Genomic DNA, 25,709 nt, shown 5'->3' on the forward strand with positions numbered 1-25,709 from the left:
GAGCTCTGGGTATATCAGATAGCTCCTCTGCCTGCTGGGCAGGGATGTCCTTAAGCATCTGTTTAGTCTGGTCTTTTAAAGCTTGACAGACTCCAATAGCAGCAACTGCTGGCTGTACCACTGCCCCTGCCGTAGCAAAGGAAGCTTTTAAAAGAGTTTCCAAACGTTTATCAACCGGGTCTTTAAACATTTGTATGTTTTCTACCGGGCAAGTTAGTGATTTATTCACACAAGAGATGGCAGCATCCACAGCTGGGAGCGCCCATCTTTTGGCAAACTTCTCTTCCAACGGGTAGATAACATAACATTTTTTAGGCGGCAGAAAAATTCTGTCTGGTCGTACCCAATCTTGGAAAATTAATTCCTCCAATAGAGGATGGACCGGAAAAACTGCGTTGTTCAAGGGCGCCTTTAAGGAGCCCAAAGAGGAAACTGCCGGACCCCGGAGCTCCGGTAAAGGCAACTTAAATGCTGAGTGAACCATGTCTGTCAAAGACTGGACCCACAGACTCTCCGCTTGGGATCTAGTCCGTTTCTTGCCTGGTAAAGACTTAACGAACATAGCCGCCAATCTTTTCTCTAGCCCTCCTAAAGAGGCAGCTAGCATTTCCTCTGTGACAAACACAGGGTTGGGTGGATCTGGGCCAGCCGCCGCACCAGACCCCCCTACTGGCTCAACCAAGGCGGCCACAACTTGGTTAATAGGTGGGGAGAGTACTGGCATAGCCTGACTCGTATCCTCAGAATCCGAGGGGGAGCCCTTTTGTTTTTTGGCATTTTTTGTCCCCCTTGATCCTGAGCCTTTGGGAGCCATGGTACAATAACGAGGTACCCCTGCATGCAACAACTGACTGTTTGCAGCTAGGAATAGTTAAGAGGTTTAGGGAACAGCAGGATTACTAGTGTCCAAAAACCCCTGGTGAGGCCGGGTATGTTTATCAAAATAAAGGAAAAAATAAAAATCCCCTTTTTTTTTTTCAATATGATATCTTTTTTTTTTTTTCAATATGATATCCTTTTTTTTTTTTTTTTTTTTTTTTACAACATACGGCCCCATCAAATCTCTTTGCCAGCCTCCAACCTGCTGCAAAGGGGAATTTTTTGGCTTAATAGAAAAAAATAGGCCAAGCCTAGGATGTACTACCCCTTTCTTGCCACCGGGGGTCACCGGAGTGCCGCTCTGCGTCCTCTCTCCTCCAGGTCAGCTCAGACTGAGCCAGAACGTAGCCTGTCTGTTCTTTAACAGAGGCGAAGGCACGCCTCTTCCTGCGCGCTATACCGCCCCCCCCCCCTCCCGGACGGCGCGAAAAACTTTCTATTTTGGCGCGCACGCGCGCGCGCGCCTGTCAGGGGAGAGAGACACATGAGACGCGCCCCAGGCGGCCCACAGAAGCAGGGAGAGAGGATCGTGCCGACGGCTGCAGGGCGGCAAATTTGAACCCCCTGACAGGTAGGACACAACAGAGACTCTCAGGACTCAACTAAAGTTTTTTAGTCCAGAATAGGTCTGCAAAAACGACCCTATCTGACCAGCAGGGCAGCAGGTAGCCAGCAAAGGATTCACTTGGACAGGGGAACCAGAGATGGGGGGGGGGGAAATCAGATCATCCTGTCTACACACAGACATAGTGACCAAGGTGCCCATGCAGAGCATACTCAGGCTACCCCCCTTTTTTGATCACCCCTGGGGAGCCCGCTGTCGAACCAAGTTCCGCAGGCTCCCCACTTACCTGCTCCATGCCGCAGGACGTTTGCAAGCAAACACAGTCCAATCTTCTCCCATCTCCGTGGGTAGTGTAGTAGACCATCAGGCACTGGGGTCCTGGAAGGAACCGCTGTCCTGGACCTATATAGCACCCCGGCAAACAGGGTACTTTTGGCTTTGGAAAAAAAAGCTCCAAGTCCTGGGCCCAGGGTCCAGCCCTCCAGAGAGGGCCTTATAGGCGAAACCCCACGGATTTTGGGGCCCGGGTACTGTCCACTTCGGCACTGAGGCACTCTGGACAGATCCGGTTAGCCTGCCAAAATCCTAAGGATATGGAGGCAAGCTATTCCGTGACCAACACCTAAGACACTGGCGAAAAAACTGAGGTACTCCTCCTATGGGAGGGGGTTATATAGGGAGGGGCACTTCCTGTTTGAGATTGCCAGTGTCCATCACCTGAAGGTACTCCATATAACCCACATAGTAATGAATATGCCGCTCTGTGTCCCGTGATGTACGAGAAAGAAAATAAGATTTCTTTTTAAATCCAAACATATATTGACTAAAATTTACAAATAATATACCGTATTTACTTGAGTATAAGCCCACCCAAATATAAGCCGAGGCACCTAATTTTACCACCAAAAAATGGGAAAACCTATTGAGTCGAGTATAAGCCTAGGGTGTCCATCTGCATGCCTCACTGTGTCCATGTTCATGCCTCACTGTGCCCATGCCTCACTGTGCCCATGACTAGACTGAAGTTTAACATGGGAGTCTATGGAAGTGGTGCCCGGGTTTGAAAAATTGGTGCTTCCCGGCCGTAGGTTCCCTGGTCAACAAACTTTGCACACTTGTAGAGGAAGAGTGGGGCTACGTGTGTGCAAAGTTTGGAGTCCATGGGACCTACGGCTGGCCAGTACCGGGGTCCCCAAAGTCTGGGAGATCAGGCGCAAAAAGGTGACTCGTGTATAAGCCGAGGGGGGCATTTTCAGCACAAAAAAATGTGCTGAAAAACTCGGCTTATACTTGAGTATATACGGTATATATTTTTACATAAAAGAAGTATAAGTAATTGTACATGTTATCTTTTTAGTTTCCCACCCCTTTAGAGCACCTGTATCCTTATAAAAAATGTAATATACTTACCCTATTTCTAGAGTGTCTGGTGACATCACAAGTCCTCTTCACTCTTCTTGCTCCTGGAGTGGCCGAATCCTAAATGCTGCAGAAATTAGTGCAATGCATTGATGGTGCTGCTCTCTGCAACATTTGCCTGTTAAGTCCAGAGTGGGTCCTTGACTCTCTGTGCTCACAGGAAATGGGTTGAATGACACTAGGCATAAATCAGCCAAGAATTGAACATTAAAATGGCTAGCCATTTCATTTAAAACAGCAGTGCAGCCAAAACGTGTGTGTATCTGCAATGATTTTTTGAAGAGCACTAGAAATAAAATACAAGTACATGCCATGTTCCTGCACCTTCCGCCTCCACTTTATAAACAATTCATAAGAAACAACACACCTTAAAGCGGGGGTTCACCCTGTTAAAAAAAAAAAAAATGTTTTTTTTTATTAGACCATTACATTCGGCATCGTAGCGCGAGCTACGGTATGCCGGTCTTACATTTTTTATCCCCGTACTCACTGTGCTATGGCTCATTGAAGATTCCGGGGAATGGGCGTTCCTATGGTGAGAGAAGGTGATTGACGGCCGGCCCTGGCACGTCACGCTTCTCCGGAAATAGCCGAAATAGGCTTGGCTATTCACGGCGCCTGCGCATAGCCTGTGCGCAGGCGCCGTGAAGAACCGAGACCTACTCCGGCTGTCTTCGGGGAGCGTGACGTGCCAGAGCCGGCCGTCAATCATCCTCCCTCTCCATAGGCACGCCCATTCCCCGCGGGAGTCGGATTCTTCAATGAGCGATAGCACAGTGAGTACGGGGATTAAAAATTTAAGACCGGCATACCGTAGCTCGCGCTACGATGCCGAATGTAATGGTCTAATGATGTGAAGGAGGGTGAACCACCGCTTTAAAACTGGAGACTTTAGTACTTGTTGGCAGACATATACAGAATTAGCACACAAACAAATGAGCTTCATAGCACATAGTAAATTAGCCTTAAAGAGAAACACAAACAATACTTCTGCAATAAAATGTCCCTTTTACACAACTCAAGAGAATATAAGGGAAAATAAGCTAACCTGACAATATCCAATTTTGGGGTTTCTGTATGCATATGCTGTCAGCACTCTTCTCAATGCAGAGATGCCTGTGTCACTTTGAAACGCTGGATGTTCTGGAAGTGATCTACGCAAGTCTCGCTCAATTTCATCAGTTGCCAAAGTGCATGTGCCAAGAGACTTCTCCACAATTTCTGGGTAGTAGCCTGGGTTATCTGCCATGTCATTAACTGCACCTGCCAATAAGTAATATTAACACAGCTTTCAGTGCACAAGGTGGAAGCAGCTATACGATAGGTAGAATTAATACTGAGAATCTTGTGTATGTGATTATCTGCGCACAGTGTGATAATAATTGGTTTGGATTAGATTACAATTACTTTTGGTTTGGGGGAGGGGGGCAATTCTTTAGACAAATTACTGATGTGGCGATAGGCACAAAATTTAGCTTCTGTGGTTCTCCAAGAGTTAGAATCCGGCTGATTGAGTGGAACTTTACTCTCCAATTCAACATTGATTATCTTTACTCCTCATGCTGCTATCGTTAGTAAATAGGCAGGAAAATATATAAAATATCCAGGGCCGATCCGCCCTATAGGCTCACTATGCAAGGCGCTTAGGGCCCCGCAAAGCTGCGAAGGGCCCCCCAAATTACTAGAGGCCCCGCCTGGTGAGAAGTAATTTTCGCCCCCTCACCCCACTTCTCAACTCGCTGGCTGCATGGGAGAAGAGGTAAGAAGTCAGCACCCCAATTTAATGTAAGATGTAATTTCCGACAGCAGAACACCCGCTTCCGACAGCAGAACACCCGCTTCTCAACTTTCTTTAATGTGACATGTCACTGTCATCAGCGCCCCCCGCTTCTCATTTTTAATCTGCCATGTCATTTTGCTTAGGGGCCCAGGGAGGTCAGGATCGTCACTGCATATATCCCAGGAGTCTTCAGGAGGGGAGGAGAGGAAGAGGGGTTTTCTCAGCTAAGCACACTCTCCTGCATGCATGCTTGAGCTAAGGGCAGATGGATTTCAGGAAGAAAAAGCAACATTAATTATTTTCCCTTACTCAAGATGGCCATGACTAAAAATGCTAAGGGGTTGTTTTTCAAAGCATAGAAACATGGATGAATGGGGGAATTTTCTTTAAATATTAAAAATGTATTCAAGTAGTGTTTTTGGTTTGTGGTGCCCAGATGCAGTAAATATCTCTTTTAAGAAGGAAAGACGCTCTTATTGACCTTGTTATGGGGTCAATATAGAGGTAAGAGCTTGTTCATAAGGGTTTCACCAGGGTGGAGGTGTTTCTGCTTGCAAGTCTTTGCAGCACTTACTTGGGAGTGATATATATCACAAGTTATATGGGACTATTACATTCATGATTATATGGACTGTTGCTGTTTTATTGTTTTTATTTTTTTTGATGATCGCTGAGAATAAATAGAACAAAATTATAAATATTGGTTATTATTCATAGATAAAGTATTGGAGTAAGGGTGCATTTTTTCAAAATCACCACTTATCAATACTAATGCATTCACTGATTGTTTTTCAAGATTTCAATTATTTCCAATTAGCTCTCATATTTACAGTATGTTTCAAAACAAAAAAAAAGCTTCAAGGGATTCTTCGCTTTTAACAAGAAGTTTGAAAACCCTACCTGTGACACTCTGGTGGGGCAATAGCTTGAACTTGAATTATCTATGAACCCCTCCCATTCAGGAAGTACCTCAGTTTTGTAGCAAAGCAATATATGTATCCCATTAAGAGGGGCGGGACCTCTGTGTCCCGTGATGTACTCCAAGAAAAGGATTTTACAGGTAAGCTGTTATAAATATCCTATATTATTTATCGTACATCACAGGACACAGACGTCTTACATCCACTTGATAGAATCGAGTGAATGTCTGCACTGACGACCAAGTTGCGGCCTTAAAAATCTGAGTCAGAGGTTTGGTGATGCACTGCCCATGAAGCACTTACTGCCCTGGTAGTAACTTGAAAAGTCAGAACCTTTCTTTTCAAACCATACCTGAAGAATCCACATTGAAATAGTTAATTTTGAAGCTGCCTGCCCATTCCTGGGGCCCTCCCCTCTCTTCAGCCTGTTCTTGGCTCTTCATTGGAGATTGATAGTAGAGCAGCCATTGGCTCCCGCTGCTGTTAATCTATTCAATGATGCGACAGGCTGGGGGGGGGGGGCAGACCGAGTGATACAGCCGGCGGCTATAGTCGCCGGCTGTATCACGGGATCACGCACGCAAGCTAACCCCCTTCGGAGAGTGCTTCACATGAAGGGGGTTAGCTCTTGCAGGGAGGAGCCGAGACAGACGCCGAGGGACCCCAGATGACCAGGATCGGGGCCACTCTGTGCAAAACGAGCTGCACAGTGGAGGTATGACATGTTTGTTATTTTTTTTTTATATTTGAACCTTTACAACCCCTTTAACCGCTCTCACTACATCTAGAGAGTGCAACAATTTCTCCTCTGCAGAACGTGGTTCTGGAAAAAGGGAAGGTAGGGAAAAATCTTAATTCAGATGAAAACTTAAAACTATGTCAGGCAAAAGGTTGGGTGAGCCGCAAGACCACCCTATCCTTTTGAATAATCAAGTATGGCTCTATACAAGAGAAAGCTACAAACTCTGAAACTCTTCTTGCTGAGGTTTTACTGCAACCAAGAACACCAATTTCCTTGTCAAAAGGATCAAGGGAATATGGTGCATCGGCTCAAAAGGCTGTCCTTGTAAAGCGGACAACACTAGATTCAGATCCCACAGGCACAAGGGTGACCTAACTGGCGGATTTATACGCGTTACTCCTAAAGCCTGGACCAGAGAATGTGAAGCAAGCGGCCTTTGGAAAAATACAGATAAAGCCGATCTGACCCTTGATTGTACTCAAGGCTAGCTTAATTTCTACTCCTAATTGTAGGAAAGTCATAATTCTTCTTATGGCATACTCCCGAGGATGCCATCTTTTGGCTTTACACCAGGAAACATAGGCCTTCCAGATCCTATAATAAATGGTCCTAGAGACCGGCTTTCTTGCATTAATCAGGGTAGTTAACACTGAACCTGAAAGCCCCCAACTCCTTAGAATGTGGGCCTATATAGCCAAACCGTCAAATTTAGCATTTGTAAGGCAGGATGGAATACCGGCCCCTGCGCAAGCAGGTCTGGATGAGATGGAAGCGTCCATGGGACCCCTACTGCCATCCTTACAATCTCTGCATACCAGGATCCTCTGGGCCACACCGGGGCTACCAAGATCACCATAATAAAGCAAAAGTAAGCCACGCAAATAACGTGATGGTTCTAGAATGAAATCAACTAGCATACGTGATATTGTTTAGATTGAAATCACTAGAAATGAATAGGTTGCCCTATTCACAATATATTTTAATGAGTCCCAGTGAAAAAAGATGAAAAAAATCAATCAATGTCTTATATTCAAACAAAGGGCCCATCAGATGGTGGTCTGGTGGCTGAAAATACTGTTCTCCTTCAGATACAATGGTGACATCAAACCAAAAGGAACCATAGAACAGTGAAGAGATGGAAAGGAAATCCTCCACCTTCTAAACAAACTGCCTCTTACCGAAGGGGAAGATCCAAACCAGAGATCTTCTGTTGGCGTGTGGCTTTTCTACCCAGCCTAGGGGTCTATGCAGCAAGATATCATGTATCCAATAGATCTCCCACCGTTCACAGATGATCAATAGTGATTAGAACCAAGGTGAGGAAGGAAAGAAGGCTGATATAGCATAATCCAGTAAAACAATTTAATATAAAAAAGGGTTTAAAATCGCACTTACAATAAATAGATAAAAATTTGCATGTGAAATATGTAGCCGGCCGGCTAACACAGCCCCTTCACTCCGGGACACTGTATGTAGTGATGACGTCAGCACGCCGCTACCCTACGCCGTTTCGTCACAATTGACTTAGTCCTAGGGCACGAGCGGCATGCTGACTCACCACTATTTATATCTCTTATACACAAACGGTACCGCCCCCATCTGAGCTCCCAGCATCTCGGAAGCTGTGGTGGCCATCTTGGATGAGGGATAAAATTAGTACTGATATGGGTAAAAAGATTTTCTGACTACATCCTCCCATCCAATCCTTATGGCTAAGGAGTCAGTGTTATGTAAATGTGAAATAAAAAAATTAAAAAGATTTACTCACATTCCGCTATAAGGATTTTCTATCTGTTTGAAAAGAAATTGGGAAGCATGCTCATCAGTAGCCATCCTATCATATGCCAGGGCTTGCCTATTGCCATGATCCTCTGCTCCATGTCCCTTGATATCAAACTAGGATGGATCTGTTTGCCATCCCTAGGGAGGAGCTGCACTGTGTCACACTTATGGCCAATAACAGACCATCCAGAGCCCCCAGCGCTCTGTTGTGGGGCGGCCGGTCACCTGACCATGTGGCTCCTCCCATATTGATCAGCTGCGCCATAGGCTGGTAGTTCTATTGTAGTTAGTGGGCAAGATTGCCCATACTGTGAATGGAACACCTAGTGTGTGGAGCGCGCGTCCCGCCGTGATGACGCATACTCTGGGCCCCACCGCGGTGACGCACACTACCCATCACAGTATCCGCCCACGTGCGTCCGCGTCATATGACGCTGACGTCCCACCCGGAGAAATGACTACCAAGATTACCGGCATCCGATCCCCCTTGATCCTGTGTAGGAGCCGTGGTAGTGGCGGCACTGGGGGGAAATTCATAGATCAGTGAAAACTGATCCCACAGGGTCACTAACGCATCTGTCCTGTATGCAAGTAAATCATTGTCCTTGACACAAAGCTTTCCAACTTCTTGTTGAACTTGGACAATAGATCTAAGTCTGGGGTGCCCCATCTCTGGCAGATGGTCTAAAAAATGTCAGGATGCAGAGATCATTCTCCCGGGAGGAATTGTCGGCGGCTCAAGAAATCCACCTGCCAATTCTCTACTCCCGGAATGAAGACTGCAGATAGGCAAAGAAAATGCTATTCTGCCCAGGCCAGAATATGGTTCACCTCTGGGCTGTACGACTTCTGGTGCCATCCTGGTGATCGATGTAGGCTGCTGTGGCGTTGTCGGATTAAATCCTGACAGGACATTTCCGTAATTTGAACGTCCAGGCCCCTAGAGCCAGACATGCTGCCCGAATGCCTAGAATGTTGATGGGCCAGCTCTTCTCAGATTCTGACCACTTCCCTTGGATAGTGGTTCTTTCTAGGACTGCTTCCCAGCCCAAGAGGCTGGCATCCGTCGTCACTAGCTTCTGGTAAGAAGGATTTCCCCTTCTGCAGGTTCTGGGTTATCAACCACCATCTGAGGCTCTGGCGTACCCTTGGAACCAGGTTCATAGGGTAATCCAAGGCCTGGATCTTCTTGTTCCAGGCAGACAGGATACTGTTCGGTAACAGTCTTGACTGGGCACAGGGAACAGCTTTGAATGAAGCCACAATTTTCCCTAGCAACATCATGCAAAGGCGAAAGGAAGGGCTCTTCTTTGCCCTGACTACATGAACCAGCTCTTTTATGGCACTGATCTTTGTGTGAGGCAAGAACACTCTTTTTTGGGCTGTGTCTATAACCAGACCCAAATACTGCAGCCTCCTTACTGTTTGCAAGGCTGATTTCTCTAGGATGAGAATCCAACCTAGGCGTTCCAGATACTCGACTGTACTGGTGACACTCTGGTTTAACTGTGCCATGAATTGATCTAAAACCAATAGGTCATCTAGGTATGCCATTACCGATATGCCCCTGGCCCTTAGACCTGCCAGAAGCAGGGCCAAGACCCTTGTAAATACTCGGGGCACAGTAGCCAATCCGAAGGGCAAAACCACAAACTGAAAGTGGCGCTGTTCTACTGCGAATTGCAGGAACCTCTGGTGAACTGGGAAAATTGGCACATGTAGAGATGCATCTGTAATGTCAACTGATGCTAGAAGTTCTCCTCCCCGCAGGGTGGATACTACTGACCGGATTGATTCCATGCGAAAAGAGCTGATGTTTAGGACCTGATTGAGGTCTCTGAGATCTAGAATGGGTTTGACATCTCCATTCCATCTAGGTGCCATGAAGAGATTATAATAAACCCCATGCCCTGCTCTTCTGAAAACCCTGAGACATCAAATCGGTCCAGTGCCTGGATTAAAGATCCTCCTTTCACTGGGTCCTTGGGAACGTTTGATCTTAGAAAGCAAAATGGTGGAAACTCTCGCAGCTCTAGTTTTGTTACCCCAGAGATACTGTGGAAATTACCCAATTGTCCTGAATCTCTCCCTGCCAAGCCCCTGCATGTTGCAGGAGCCTTCCCCCCACTCGATCGTGTGGGAAGCCTCTTCACAGGGAGGCCTTGGGATTCTGCTTTGCAGACTTCTGCCCCCAGGGCTTCTTCTGTCCTTGGGCTTGGCCTTAAAGGGGTTGTAAAGGTAAAAAAAAATTCCCTAAAAAGCTTCCTTTACCTTAGTGCAGTCCTCCTTCACTTACCTCATCCTTCGATTTTGCTTTTAAATGTCCTTATTTCTTCTGAGAAATCCTCACTTCCTGTTCTTCTGTCTGACTCCACACAGTAATGCAAGGCTTTCTCCCTGGTGTGGAGTGTCGTGCTCGCCCCCTCCCTTGAGGGGGGAGGGGGCAAGCAGGAGAGTCAGGACGCCCACTAACACACAGCTCCTTTCTCTATCTGTAAATGTAGAGAGCGTCCCGACTCTCCTGCTCGCCCCCTCCCTCCTCAAGGGAGGGGGCGAGCAGGACACTCCACACCAGGGAGAAAGCCTTGCATTACTGTGTGGATTTACAGGCAGAAGAACAGGAAATGAGGATTTCTCAGAAGAAATAAGGACATTTAAAAGCAAAATCGAAGGATGAGGTAAGTGAAGGAGGACTGAACTAAGGTAAAGGAAGCTATTTAGGGAAAAAATGTTTTACCTTTACAACCCATTTAAGGCTTAGCTCTTGAGCCTGACGGCGGAGGCTGTCGTGACTGCCTAGAGGCTGTCGGCCCTGACGTTGGAGAGGCAGAACATTTGAAGGAAGGACGTCTACTCCTTTTCTTAACTGGCAGAAGGGTACGCTTACTACCTGAAATTTTTGGGATATATTTAATCAAATCATCCTCGAACTACCGTTCCCCATGAAAACGGGAAACCAACCAATAGCTTCTTGCATGGTAACTCAGCTGACCAATGCCACAGAATTCTATGCATATGCACCAGCAGGAGAGTAAGACTGCATGGCCCCACTGATTCTGTGGAGCTCTCTTAGCACTTCTTAACCGTGACCAACACCTTAGACACTGGCCAAAAAAAACTGAGGTACTTCCTGTATGGGAGGGGTTATATAGAGGGGAACTTCCTGTCTTTAATTATGCCAGTGTCCAATCACCTGAAGGTGGCCTATAACCCACATAGTAATTACTATGGCTGCTCTGTGTCCCATGATGTATGATAAAGAAAGGCTCTTTCACATCTAATGTATTGCACATGCAATAATTCTCATTAAAAGAATATCTATGGTAATTACAAGTTAATTACATACATTTTCACAATTTTCAGCAAAAAATTAAGCAATATTAATAAAATCATGTATAGTTCTAAACAGCTAACACATTAAAGTGACATTTAAAAGGTAAACTTTACCTGAGAAAAGTAACCAAAGTTCTCCTCTCAAAGTTTCAGGAATCCCCCTAACAACTAGATTTCTAGTTCTTTTTGTACGAAACATGCTAATGCCACGACCACATTCTGAGAACAGAATATTCCAAGACTGCTCCTTCATTTTTTCTTTTAGCTGCAAAAAAATATATAATTATATACATTATTTTTGATTCAGTTTCTGAGCAGCATCCATATCACTAATATTTCTGAAAGAAGAATCCCAAACTATAATTTTTTGCATACACATAGTGATTTCAAGTACAGAGTCTAGACAAAAATATGTGAATATTAGCATATAGTCAAATATTTTCTATAATTCCAAAAACAAATGCATAAATAACTGGCCATGGGTGTAAAGAAATAAATAGAAAATCTGCAGGTAGACATCTTATACGGCCAGTGTTCAAAAGAATACTTTTCAGACCATGTAACATTTGTTGCAAGTGGAAAGTCAAATATCCTTTAAAAAAAAAAATGGATATTCATAGCAGGTCTAGTTTTGTCATCCCTAACTAGCAGTGATATCTATAAAAGTTGTTTTACGGTAATCATGCTACAAACCCTGTGAATATACTCCATCGTATGCAACCAATTTACTGGTAAAGAAGAGGCCAAGTAATGTTGTACAATATTGGTGAGAAAAACAGGTAATGTAAATGTTTCCATACCATTATTGGATCAAGGTTCTCTGCATCCTGAGGATGAAACACAGTCATTAACGCTTCTGTGCTCACAGTCTTGCTGGTGCCTTTTGGACCCACCATTGGATGCTCTTCTGGGAACTCTGCTGCATTGTGGCTGTAGCTAGTCTGAAAAATGACACTGTATATATACTTATATTGAAACAATCATAAAACATACCATGTGTCATTGAGTCACAGTCAAGCAAGTTCTACATGCTACAAAAATACATTCAGTACTATAACAATGTGCTACTAAAAACACTGCCCTCTCAGATGAAGGTGGCATTAAAACTACACTGAAAATATTCAGCCTTGAAACACACACTAGTTCCTAGTTCAGTTTTTTTTTTTTTTTTTTTTACGAAACATTGCTATACTGCACTAATCCATCCTTTTTGTCTGATCCTGGAACACACCTCCTGGTGAGGTATAAAAAAAATGATGGCTCTAAGAAGTTCCTAGAGAAAGAAAGAAAGAAAAAAGGAGGGTGCACCGACCTAGTGCATTACCACTTAAAAGTTTTATTAAAAATAGAATAAAAGCAATGATCCTACTCACAAAAGGAGCTTAGGTAAGCGCTTTTCAGACAGTTAAGCTGGATCTCATGGCACCCGATAGTAAAACTTGATAACAAGGAGGATCAAATGATACCTCAAACGTCTGGACGGCTAAAGTGTTTCTGGGGCTTGCCCCTTTCTTCAGAGCCTAGGTGGTCCATAAATGGAAAAAGAAAACTAGTCAGCTATGATTAAGCACTAATTTATAGTGCGAAACGGGTCAGCTGTTTTACTTTGTGTAGTGTGCTGTGACTTGTAGTGCATTTTTCCTTCTTTTTAAAAAGACAACCATCAAGGTTTTTTGGAGTGCGGCTGTCCATATTCTCTTTTTCCATTTGTTGCCTTGTGCATTGCCAGCACCCTTGATTTCCTGAGACCATACTGATCATCCTAACACAATCCACCTGGAGCGGTAACTTTCTTTCTTCCTAGGTGGTCCATGGAAGAAGTAAAAAGTTTCTCACAGCCACCAATCAGAATCAAAACTTGCATTGGAAGTTTGAACAGGCGACCTGAACTTTCCAGCAAGGTTGCTGCGTTAGCATTAGTAAAATATTGTTTTACTTGCTGCCTGAAATTGTTCTGGGTGTCCAGTAATAAAGTATTTTTTGCAAGAACTAATGACTGGGACTGACAGAGAATGAGGTTTCAAAATCTTTTACTCAAGGGAAACCATGCACCATGTGCAAAACGTTTGTACAGTTGCCACCCTGAACAAGTGTTAAGATCATAATTAGTTTTACCAGCCCCAATCTTCTGGTTAGTGCGTTCCATCTACTTTTTAACAACACACTATCTTCATACATCATTATTTATTACAATACCAACACTTAATTAATGCTTCTTAGAACAAAAATAGTGCGAGTTGTATTTTATTTTTTTAAGCTTACCTCTGTGTAAATTGTGTGCTGGGGACTTGTTATCGCACATCTGGATCTCAATCTTAACACCAAGGATTCAAAGTCTCGAACATCAGTGAACCGAAATATGTTCTTCCCTTTTGTGCTAATGGTAATGCCCCTTGATATCACATCAGACTTTTCTAATCCAATAATCTGCAAATATAAGTGCAATCTTTAACGTAAAACAATCAAGATAAACAATAAGACAGCACAATGGCACAAAACTTTAAATGTACTTAAAGCCTTTTAGTTTAAAGTAATGGCAAAAACCCCAGACAAGTTACTTCATTGGGGAGATAAGGGAAATCCACTCTAGAGCTGCACATACGTTTGAATGTTGGCCAAATCAAAAGAATTGGTTGAAATTCTAATAGTGGGTGACCCTGCCGGCTCAACAAAAGTCAAATACTCAATCGACTTTTGTCAAAGAAAGCGGACCAAAAACAGCTGCAGGCACTGTTGGGGCATTCTGACAGCCAGCATTAGCAGCTGTCAGAATACAATAGCCAGACAGAGGGGATTTATCCATCCATGTTGTTTGTGTGGATGGTGGAGTCTTATTTCTTTTGTTTAACCAGCAAGCTGTATAAAAAAAAAAAAAGTCTAGTAATATATGGCCAGCTTTAGAACCCACTTGATATACACCTTATATAGTCATAAGCAGTTTAGATTTGATGTAAACAAGCCATAGTGGCTGTGTAAAAAGCTTATGTAAATCAGTCATAAACCTGGGTAATAAAAACAATGAAGTTACTGTCAGACAGAGAAAAAGCATATAGAAAAAATCAGTACATCAGATATGGGCAACTGAACTGGTATGTAGAGTTGAGCGGACACCTGGATGTTCGGGTCCGAACCCGAACTTTAAAAAAAAAAAAGTTTGGGTTCAGGAACCCGAACCCGAACTCCAAACCCCATTGTAGTCAATGAGACACGGACTTTTAGAAAAAAAATGTGCGGAGGTCCCCGTAAATTCAATAACCAGACCCTTTAGATCTGGTATGGATATTATGGGGAACCCCGCCGTCAATTCAAAAAAAAAAAACGACGTGCGGTTCCCCCTAAATATCCATAACCAGACCCTTCAGGTCTGGTTATGGATATTAAGGGGAACCCTGCCATCAATTTAAAAAAAAAAAGACGACGTGCGGTTCCCCCTAAATATCCATAACCAGACCCGTTATCCGAGCACGTTGACCTGGCCGGCCGCAGAAAAGAGGGGGGGACAGAGTGCACCCCCCCTCTCCTGAACCGCACCAGGCCACATGCCCTCAACATTGGGAGGGTGCTTTGGGGTGCCCCCCAAATCACCTTGTCCCCATGTTGATGGGGACAAGGGTTTCATCCCCACAACCCTTGCCCGGTGGTTGTGGGGGTATGCGGGCGGGAGGCTTATCAGAATCTGGAAGACCCCTTAAACAAAGGGGACCCCCAGATCCTGACCCCCCCCCTGTGTGAAATGGTAATGGGGTACACTGTACCCCTACCATTTCACGAAGGAAGTGTAAATTATTGTAAAAAAAAAAAAAAACACAATGTAGAATAAAGTCTCCCTCTTCCTGGGCTTCCCCAGTGACGTAGCAGAGGGTACGTCAGAGGGTGCAGGGTCACGTGACGGGTGGCCCTGCCTCCCCTATATAAGTAATGTCACAGCTTCAGCGCGTCATTCGCTGGGCTGTGTCCAGCAGTGAGAGGAGGTCGGCAATGCTGCTCTCTGGATGGATGGATCTTCTCACCGCTGGAGATCACCCGCACCCGTCGCTCGATCAGGACAACGTTGGAGCAGGAAGCCGGGAACGAGTGGATTATCACCGCTGGAGTTTTTTTCTTTTTATTAATAAAGGACTTTATTCTACGGTGTGTGTTTTTTTTTTTACAAGAATTTACACTTCCTTTGTGAAATGGTAGGGGTACAGTGTACCCCATTACCATTTCACACAGGGGGGGCAGGATCTGGGGGTCCCCTTTGTTAAAGGGGTCTTCCAGATTCTGATAAGTCTCCCGCCCGCATACCCCCACAACCACCGGGCAAGGGTTGTGGGGATGAGACCCTTGTCCCCATCAACATGGGGACGAGGTGCTTTGGGGGGCACCCCAAAGCACCCTCCCAATGTTGAGGGCATGTGGCCTGGTGCGGTTCAGGAGAGGGGGGGGCCGCACTCTGTCCCCCCCTTTTTTCTGCAGCCGGCCAGGTCAACGTGCTCGGATAATGGGTCTGGTTATGGATATTTAGGGGGAACCGCATGTCATTTTTTTTTTTTAAATTGACGGCGGGGTTCCCCTTAATATCCATACCAGACCTAAAGGGTCTGGTTATTGAATTTGCGGGGACCTCCGCGCATTTTTTTTCCCGAACTCCGAACCCGGACCCAAACTTTTTCCAATTATTCGGGTTCGGGAAAAACCCAAAGTCTGTACCAAACCCGAACTTTACAGTTCGGGTTCGCTCAATTCTACTGTTATGCAAATCCTGACTTTTCCTGTAATAGCCACACTTAGTCCTGCCCCCTCACCAATCCGCTCAATTGGTCAATTATTGTTATGGGCAGCCTCTTTACCCAAGAAAAGTTGAGATTTACATACAACTATATTTTTTTAGAAATGCAGGTTTCCTATTGCATTATTATTCACATTCATTTTATATTGCCCAAGACTGCAACAGGTTTGCTTTAAACCCTTGAATATATCAATAGCACTCAGGCATTACCACAGGATTGTGTTCATTTATTAGTCTTCTTAAATGACAGCATTTAGAAGCATTATTAAAATGCTACTAGCATGATGTCATGAAGAGTTTCAAAAGGCTTGCATTTAGTGAAAAAAAAAATGAAATATGTATCCAATGGAAAAACCTTACCTGCATATGTAGGATTTAAAAAAAAATAATTAATGACCGTTTTATACATTATAGTTTTTATTTTATCACTGTAGAAAGATTTCTGAAAATTGATATTACCTCTCGTAAAGGTATGATTGTGCTATAAAGGCTGCCATCGTGGCTAGCGAAGCAAATGTAGTTCTCGGAAACACATATCTTCCCCACAGTATTTAGGTGGCTGAACGGTATCCATAAGAAACATTCATGTACTTCTTTCAATGTCTCTTCTTTTGGCAGTCGAAAGTATGTAGTAAAATGCTCACTGTGTGCACGGCTTTCCAGACCTCTAGTGGGGAATATCAAAAAAGAGTGCGTTATATGATCATTCAGGTTAGTAGGTAGATAAGGCTCTCCTTGCCTACAATGGATAAACACAAATATGTTTTTATGATACTGACAGACATGATTTTACTGTCTTTCTTTCTAGTAAGATAACATATTTGCAGAGGTGAAACTTTTTTTTTTAATAGAGGAATGGTTGGAACAAAAAGTATCTGTGTACGATTAGGTGGAGTCCACCTGGTCTCAGTACTGCACCAAGCTCAAATCACTTGAAGATTAAGGCATCCCATAGAGGAGTCCATTTTTTTTCAACCAACAGGTTGAGCGGAAAACAAAACAAAAACAAAACCTCCCTGCTAAGATATTGTATTCTGTTAAATATCTGGGAGTTCAGATCACAGCTAGGCCACGGGACTTTATCCATCTAAATATCTCCCCCCTATTACTAAGGTTCAGGGACAAGATTAAAACCTGGAAGGCTCTCCTCCTGTCTATGGCAGGCAGGGTGAACTTAATAAAAATGATACTTATGCCACAACTATTATACTTTCTCCACAATACCCCTATGGTCGTACCCCTGAAAATTGTCCGCACGGTGAACAGTATTTTTCGCAGCCTCATATGGAAAGATAGGCCCCCTAGGATTAAATTGGAGCATCTCCAGCGGCCCAAGGACGACGGGGGCTTGGCATTGCCGAACCCCTGGTTGTACTATATAGCAGCCCAGCTACAGCACTTAATTGGTATGTTCCCACCGGCGGGGGAGGGGGCTCTGGTGGCCCAATCTTCGGCTCAGAGGCTTTTGCTTCACACGGTGGGTCGGACCCAGATTCCCGAGGCTTGGCTTTTGCTAAACCACATAAAAAGTATCCCACATATAGCTTAATTCAGAAGGTGTGGAACAAAGCTAAATACATCCAGAATGCGGACGGGTATACCAAATATAGTCCTATATGGCAGAATGGAACGTACACTGAGCTGGCCAAGCTACAGTCGGGGGCTAGATGGAGGAGGTACGGGATTACACATTTGAAACATATATTCCGCCACGGAGTACTTCGCCCGTTTACTGATCTGAGGGAGGCATTTGGCCTTCCGCAGTCGATGCATTATTTGTACATACAGCTGCTTCACGCTGTGGTCGCACAGGGTCGCTCCTTGGAGTGGCACTTGTCGACTGCCCCTGTGTTGGAGCTTCTGGGGGATGCTGAGACGTCAAAAGGCTTTATTTCCCAGTGCTATGCCATTCTGTTACAGTCTGTGATGAAACAGCATCCCCTGAGGATAAGGGAAAAATGGGAGGCGGACGTTGGCCAATTGGATGGAGAACAGTGGGAGGAGATATTACAGGCAGTGGGTAGGTGCTCATTGAATGTTTCCCAAAGGCTCACCCAGTTGTATATAGTTTTGAGAACCTACTATACTCCTCATAGGCTGCATCGGATAAACGCACTACTTGACCCTACCTGTACGAGGTGAAAAAGAGATCACGGAGACTTGATCCATATGCTGTGGAGATGTCCCAAGCTCCACATGTATTGGGCGAGTGTGGTGGCTCAGATCAACGCTGTATTTGATGTTTCTCTCCCACAGGACCCGAGGGCTTGTCTCTTGGGTGCTCTGGAGGAGTATGAGTGGGAGGAGGATGTCAGAGAGGCTATACATAGAGTTCTGTTCCAGGCGCGGAAGCTGATTATGGTTCACTGGAAGGATGAGAATCCCCCGACCATAACAGAATGGGTTACCAATATTGGAGCGGTATTAAGAATGGAAAGGTTGATATACCAACATAGGGGTAATGCATACAAATTCGAGAGGATTTGGGCAAGGTGGCTGGATGTGCTGGGATTGGCCCCGGTGGACTTAGTGACCGATAGACTGCTGGGCATTAATGTTGGGTAAGAAATGGTTTTCATGCTCGGTCAAATGGGAGGAGGTGGAGGAGACAGGGGGGTGGGATGGCCCTGTGGTTAGATGTATTTTGACCTGCATGTGTAAGCTACTGATCGGTTGCTCTCTGTCTTTCCCCGCACTGTTAGGGGGAATAAGTATGACGTGTACCTCTGAGAAACCTAATAAAATTTTGTTGGATAAAAAAAAAAAAAAGATATTGTATTCTGACAGCAGGGAGACTTCCCCAACATCAGAAAACACAGATCATCATTGCAGCACTAATCAAGCAGGGAAAATGTGACAGGGCAGTTGTACAGAAGTGGATCAGTAGGTCAACTTCTGTAAAACCTCCCTGTCCACGATTGGTTTGGAAAATCAGCCAGTGCCTAAACCATTTGAATTTTGATCCATGTATGGCCGTCTTTAGTCTTATCTGCTGTTGCAGGAATCACTGGCCATTATCATGACTTTTAGTAAACTTTAATAGTTTTAACAGAAAAATTTGAGTCTGCAGCTGCTAATGCAGCAATATTTTCTTTCACCAGGAAGGACGGTAAAGAATTATCCAACCAAATCAAAAGACCCAAGGGGTTTGTTTTGGTGTGCATGTGCATTTTGTTTATGCCCAGAAGATACAATTATCCTGGCCACATCTATGTTTACATAAGACAAGGTTTTACACTCTGTGGTGTATGTAAACCATCACTGCACCATAAGTGAAGTACTGCCACAAATGTTTATGCGAGTGCTATAATGCTAGGACCATAATTCAAGGTTAATGCTAAAATGATGAGCTGTAAAAGCTTTTAAAATGTCACTTATGGGGAATTTTGGGTACCATAGTTTTTTGACGATTTCACGGGTGCACGCAAATTTAAGACTTGACATGTCTGGTTTCTATTTGAGCAACTGAACCCCATCTTTTATATTTTGCCAAAAACTGGGTAATACCGTGCCTTAAAAAAGTATTCTTACCACTTGAAATGTTCCACATTTTGTCATGTTACAACAAAAAAAAGGGATTTTTAATACAGCTTACCTGTAAAATCCTTTTCTTGGAGTACATCACGGGACACAGAGCGGCATATTCATTACTATGTGGGTTATATGGAGTACCTTCAGGTGATGGACACTGGCAATCTCAAACAGGAAGTGCCCCTCCCTATATAACCCCCTCCCATAGGAGGAGTACCTCAGTTTTGTAGCAAGCAGTATGCCTCCCAAAATGGTCCCCATAAGAGGGGTGGGAGCTCTGTGTCCTGTGATGTACTCCAAGAAAAGGATTTTACAGGTAAGCTGTATTAAAAATTCCTTTTTCTTTCTCGTACATCACGGGACACAGAGCGGCATATTCATTACTATGTGGGATGTCCCAAAGCAATGCTTACAATGAGGGGAGGGAGACATCTTCCCAAGACAAAAGGATTTAATTTAGAGATATACTTAAATCATAATAAATCCAACTTAGTTGAGAAAAAAATAATTTTAAATTTTACTCAAAAGGGAGCCCCCGGAATCCGAGGGTCTCAAACTGCAGCCCGCAGCACTGCCTGCCCAAAGGCTGTATCAGTATTCCTTCTTACGTCCAACTGGTAGAACTTTGTAAACGTGTGGACAGAAGACCAGGTTGCCGGCTTGCAAACTTGAGCCATAGAGACCTGGTGGTGTGCTGCCCAGGAGGCGCCCATGGCCCTAGTAGAATGAGCCTTTAATGATAACGGAGGAGGCAACCCTTTCAAGCCGTAGGCCTGAATGATTAACTGTTTAATCCACCTCGAGATGGTGGATTTTGCAGCTGCCTGCCCCTTCTTGGGCCCATCCGGTAAAATGAACAACACATCTGTTTTCCGGATCTTCTCTGTAGCTTTAAGATAGGCCTTCATGGCCCTGACAATATCCAAGGTATGCAGCAACCCTTCCTTTCTGGAAGTAGGTTTAGGAAAGAAGGATGGTAATACCAAATCCTGGTTTAGATGAAAACTGGATATAACCTTTGGTAGGAAGGAAGGATGAGGGCGGAGAACGACCTTGTCCTTATGTAAAATAAGATATGGTTCCTTACAGGATAAGGCTGCCAGTTCCGATACTCTTCTGGCGGAAACTATGGCGACCAAAAATACTAACTTCCTTGTCAGTAAAACCAAAGGAATTTCAGCCAACGGCTCAAAAGGTTGTTTCTGTAAACTTGACAGAACAAGATTTAAATCCCACGGGCAAAGCTGGGATTTAACTGGAGGATTAATACGTAAGACCCCCTGCATGAAGGTCTTAACCAGCGAGTGGGTGGCCAGCGGCCGCTGAAACCATACTGACAAAGCTGAAATCTGTCCTTTGATTGTGCTTAATGCCAGTCCTTTATCCACTCCTAGCTGGAGAAAACTTAATACTCTATCGATGGTAAATTTGCGAGAAAGCCATCGCTTGGACTCACACCAGCCTACATAGGCCTTCCAGACCCTTTAATAAATCACCCTAGAGACCGGTTTCCTGGCTCTGATTAGGGTAGAGATTACCTTCTGAGACAGACCTCTACCCCTGAGAATCAGGGATTCAGCTTCCAGGCCGTCAAATTTAGATGCCGTAAGGCAGGGTGGAGGATCGGACCTTGCGATAGCAGGTCTGGCCGTAGAGGAAGAGTCCAAGGGTCTCCCACTACCATCTTCAGGATTAGTGAATACCATGCCCTTCTGGGCCATGCTGGAGCTACCAGGATAACTGGTATGTGCTCCACCCTGATCCTGCGCAGCAGGCGGGGTAGTAACTGGAGCGGGGGAAAAGCATAAAGAAGTTTGAACTGATGCCAAGGGCAAACTAACGCATCGGTTCCGCAGGCCCTGGGATCCCTTGTGCGGGACATGAACCTGTCTAGCTTCTTGTTCAGTCTCGATGCCATGATATCCACGTCCGGCACTCCCCATTTCTGGCAGAGTGTCTGAAAGACCTGTGGATGCAGAGACCACTCCCCCCGGCAACAGAGTCTGGCGACTTAAGAAGTCCGCCTGTAGGTTGTCCACTCCGGGAATGAATATAGCCGATATGCAGGGCACATGGGCTTCTGCCCACAAGAAAATCAAGCTCACTTCTTTCTGAGCGGCTCGACTCTTGGTTCCCCCTTGGTGATTTATATATGCCACCGCCGTGGCATTGTCCGATTGTATTCTCACCGGGAACCCCTGTAGTTTGGACGTCCAAGCCCTGAGGGCTAGTCGAGCAGCTCTGAGCTCCAAGATATTGATGGGCAACTGCTTCTCTGCCGCTGCCCAAGTGCCCTGGCGAGTGCAACCATCCAAAATTGCTCCCCAGCACATCAGGCTGGCGTCTGTGGTTACTATCTTCCAGGTCACAGGACTGAAAGTCTTTCCCTTCAGGAGATTCTGAGGGTTTAACCACCAAGATAGACTTTGCCGCACTCTTGGTGAGAGTGGCAAAGGAATTTCTAAGGCCTGAGGCCTCTTGCTCCATGCTGACAGGATGGCTGCCTGCAGGATGCGAGTGTGGCTCTGAGCGTACGGAACCGCCTCGAATGTGGCCACCATCTTGCCTAGTAGTCGCATACATAGGCGAACAGTTGGCCCTTTCTTTCTTAGAACTATTTGTATTAGCTCCTTGATGGCCTTGACCCTTAATAGGGGTAGGAACACCTTTTGTTGTTCTGTATCCAATCTCATGGCGAGATATTCCAGCTGCCTTGTGGGCAGGAATGCTGACTTGTCTCGATTTAGGACCCAGCCGAACCTCTCGAGGTACTGAACCGTGAGGGCCACTGCTCGTTCCAGGCCAGGAGACGAGTGGTCTACGACCAAGAGGTCGTCCAGGTAAGCCAGGACCGTGACCCCTTGGGTCCTTAGATTGGCTAGGATTGGGGCTAGGACCTTCGTGAATACCCGGGGGGCCGTAGCCAACCCGAAGGGGAGCGCCACAAATTGGAAATGACGCTGAGCCACCGCGAAGCGTAGAAATACTTGATGTGGCTGAAAAATTGGCACATGAAGGTAAGCATCCTTTATGTCTATGGACGCCATGAAGTCGTCCTTCTGGAGCACGGCGACAGCTGACCGAATAGTTTCCATCCGGAATGAGCGGACCTTTAGGTACGCATTTACTCCCTTTAAGTCCAAGATTGGCCTGACATCGCCGTTGGGCTTTGGGATAATAAACAGGTTGGAGTAGAACCCCAATCCCTGTTCCCGGACTGGTACTTCTACTATCACCTTCTGGCATAGCAGATGATTCAATGCCGCCATCAATGCGGCTCTTTTCACAGGGTCGCCTGGTACTCTTGACTCCTGGTAATGAGGAGGAGGGAATTTTAGAAATTCTAGTTTGTAGCCCGTGGTCACGGAAGACCGTACCCAGCAGTCGGGAATGCTGGCCTCCCAAACCTCTGCAAAGAGACGCAGCCTTCCCCCCACCATCGTGGGTGGGGCGCCCCTTCATAAGGCCGAATTGGGGGCTGGCTTCGCAGGCTTGCGGTACCACTGCTTCTTGCCCCCGTGGCTTGGCCCTGCGGCTTATTGTTAAATCCTGATCTTGCAGGAGGCCGTCGATACTGCTTGGTATTAGAGGGCCCCTGCCCCGGGGAGGGCTGGCGCTTAAATGCGGGCCCTCGGGCCTTCTTCTTGACTGGCAAGAGAGTGCTTTTGCCGCTTGATATAGTCTGAATATATCTATCCAGATCTTCTCCGAAGAGACGTCCTCCATGGAAGGGAAACCCTACCAGGAGTTTTTTGCACGGGGGCTCAGCCTCCCAATTCTTCAACCATAAGAGCCTTCTCATATGGATTAGAAATAAGGATAAACGTGACGCCTGCTGGATGGAGTCCTTGATAGCATCCACCGTAAAGCGTATAGCCCTGGGTATATCCGAAAATTCCTCTGCCTGTTGGGCAGGGATCAGTTTAAGCATTTGCTTAGTCTTATCTGATAATGCTTGGGCAACTCCAATAGCAGCCACAGCGGGCTGAACTATCGCCCCTGCTGAAGTAAAGGAGGCCTTAAGTAATGTTTCCAAGCGTTTATCAACCGGATCCTTAAACACCTGTAAGTTTTCTACAGGGCAAGTTAAAGATCTGTTCACACAGGAGATGGCTGCGTCCACCGCCGGGGGCGCCCACCTTTTGGAGAATTTCTCCTCCATAGGATATAAAACAGAGAATTTTTTTTAGGTGGTAAAAAGACTATCTGGCTTGATCCAATCCTGAAATATGACATCCTCGAGTAGAGGATGGACCGGAAAAACTGCGTTGCTTTGAGGCGCTCTTAATGAGCCTAAAGCTGAAACCGCCGATTCTTGAGGTTCTGGTATGGGTAACTTAAATGCCTCATGGACCATGTCCGTTAAAGCTTGAACCCACAAACTTTCCCCTTGGGAGGTTGAACTAGACTCCTCAGTATCCGGATCCTCGATCTCTGAACCACCCTGGTCCAAAACGTCAGGATTATCCAATTCCCCTAGGGAAAGGATCTCTGAGTCTGAGGGTTCCTGCTCGGGTGACGGAGACCTAGTCCGCTTTCTACCCGATATAGCCTTAGCTATTCTTTTTGCCATTCTTTTCTCTAGTTCTCCTAAAGAAACAGCAAGCACCCTCTCAGTGACAAAGCCGGGGTTGGACTGAACTGGACCAGCCCCAGCACCAGATCCCCCAGGTCCCATCAGGGCGTGCCCTGATATGTCCTGTGGGGAGAGCAGCGGCATAGCCGTGTCTGAGCCCTCGGATTTTGCGGGGGAATCCCCACCCTTTGTACCCTCTGACCCAGAAGCCATGGTACAATACCGAGGCACACCTGCTATCACCCAGCCACAGACGTAGCTAAGGGGATCTGCCGGTTTGGGAACGATAGAGACTAACGCCCAAACTGAGAAGGGAGATCAGAAGTACTTTCCCCTTTTTCTTCTTCTTTTTTCTTTTTTTTTTTATATCTTTTTTTTTTTTTTTGAAGAGGAAAATAAAAATACTCTGTCTCCTAATAAGTATTGCCAATAGCCATCTGCTGAAAAAAAGGAAAAGGAAACCTATCTGTAGGTTTGACAGTCTATTCTTTAGAAAACGACTGTAATCTTTCCTTCCGCCACTGGGTGTCCTCAGCGAGCTCCGCTCTGCGTCCTCCTCCTCTGTAACTCAGGAAGACACTGAGCTTTTGGCAGCTACTGGAAGGGCCTCCCCTTCCTATATGTAAATCGCCGCCCACAGGGATGCGCCCCCACCCCAGCCAATGGCGCGAAAAACATTCATATCTCGGGCACGCCCGTCGGCGGGGGCCATCGCACATGGAGGAGGACGGAGCGGCGCAGCACCCAGGCAGGTAAGCCCTCAGGTAGGTCACAGACCTCCTCTTAGCATGGGAAACACGGCTCCTGTATTTCACAGAGATCCCACACCTAGCGCAGCAGACCCAGCTAAACAACACTTACCAGGGAGGACACCTATCACTGGGGGAAAAAGATTTGAATCATCCTGTCTCTGACCATAGACATAGTGATTCCTTGCCAATGCAGAGCATACCCAGGCATGACCCCCTGTGCACCTCCCTCCAGGGAATCTGCTAAGAACCAAGTTCCGCAGGCTCCCCAATACTTACCTGCTCCATGCCGCAGGACTTTTGCACAGCAAGAGGTCCAATCTTCCCCCATCTCCGTGGGTGGCGTCTAGACCTTCAGGCCCTGGGTTCCTATGAAGGAGCCACTGTCCTGGGCCCATATAGCACCCTGGCAAACAGGAGCTTTAGATGCCCAAGGTTCTAAGTCCTGGGCCCAGGGTCCAGCTCTCTAAAAAGAGAAGCGTTATGGGCAAACCCCATGGCTTTGGGGTCCGGATACTGTCCACTTTAGCACTGAGGCCGTTGGACAGATCCGGTTAGCCTGCCTTGATCCCAAGGATGTGGAGGCAAAGCTAAACCATGACCAACACCTAAGACACTGGCGAAAAAACTGAGGTACTCCTCCTATGGGAGGGGGTTATATA

General features: G+C 45.8%; 1 protein-coding gene across 1 annotated transcript in view; it reads right to left on the minus strand.

Annotated features, from left to right (window-relative positions):
• Positions 1-25,709, minus strand: part of TBC1D8B (TBC1 domain family member 8B) — a 98,353-nt gene that overhangs the window by 38,166 nt on the left and 34,478 nt on the right. The window contains exons 6-10 of the mRNA XM_040323819.1: positions 16,651-16,858; positions 13,683-13,847; positions 12,221-12,361; positions 11,535-11,685; positions 3,912-4,126 (exon numbers count right to left, since the gene is read on the minus strand). Of these exons, the coding sequence (XP_040179753.1) occupies positions 3,912-4,126; positions 11,535-11,685; positions 12,221-12,361; positions 13,683-13,847; positions 16,651-16,858 (880 nt within the window). The remainder of the gene's footprint in view (positions 1-3,911; positions 4,127-11,534; positions 11,686-12,220; positions 12,362-13,682; positions 13,848-16,650; positions 16,859-25,709) is intronic.

Source organism: Rana temporaria, chromosome 9, assembly GCF_905171775.1.
Source record: "Rana temporaria chromosome 9, aRanTem1.1, whole genome shotgun sequence".
In the NCBI taxonomy this organism is placed as follows: Eukaryota; Metazoa; Chordata; class Amphibia; order Anura; family Ranidae; genus Rana; species Rana temporaria.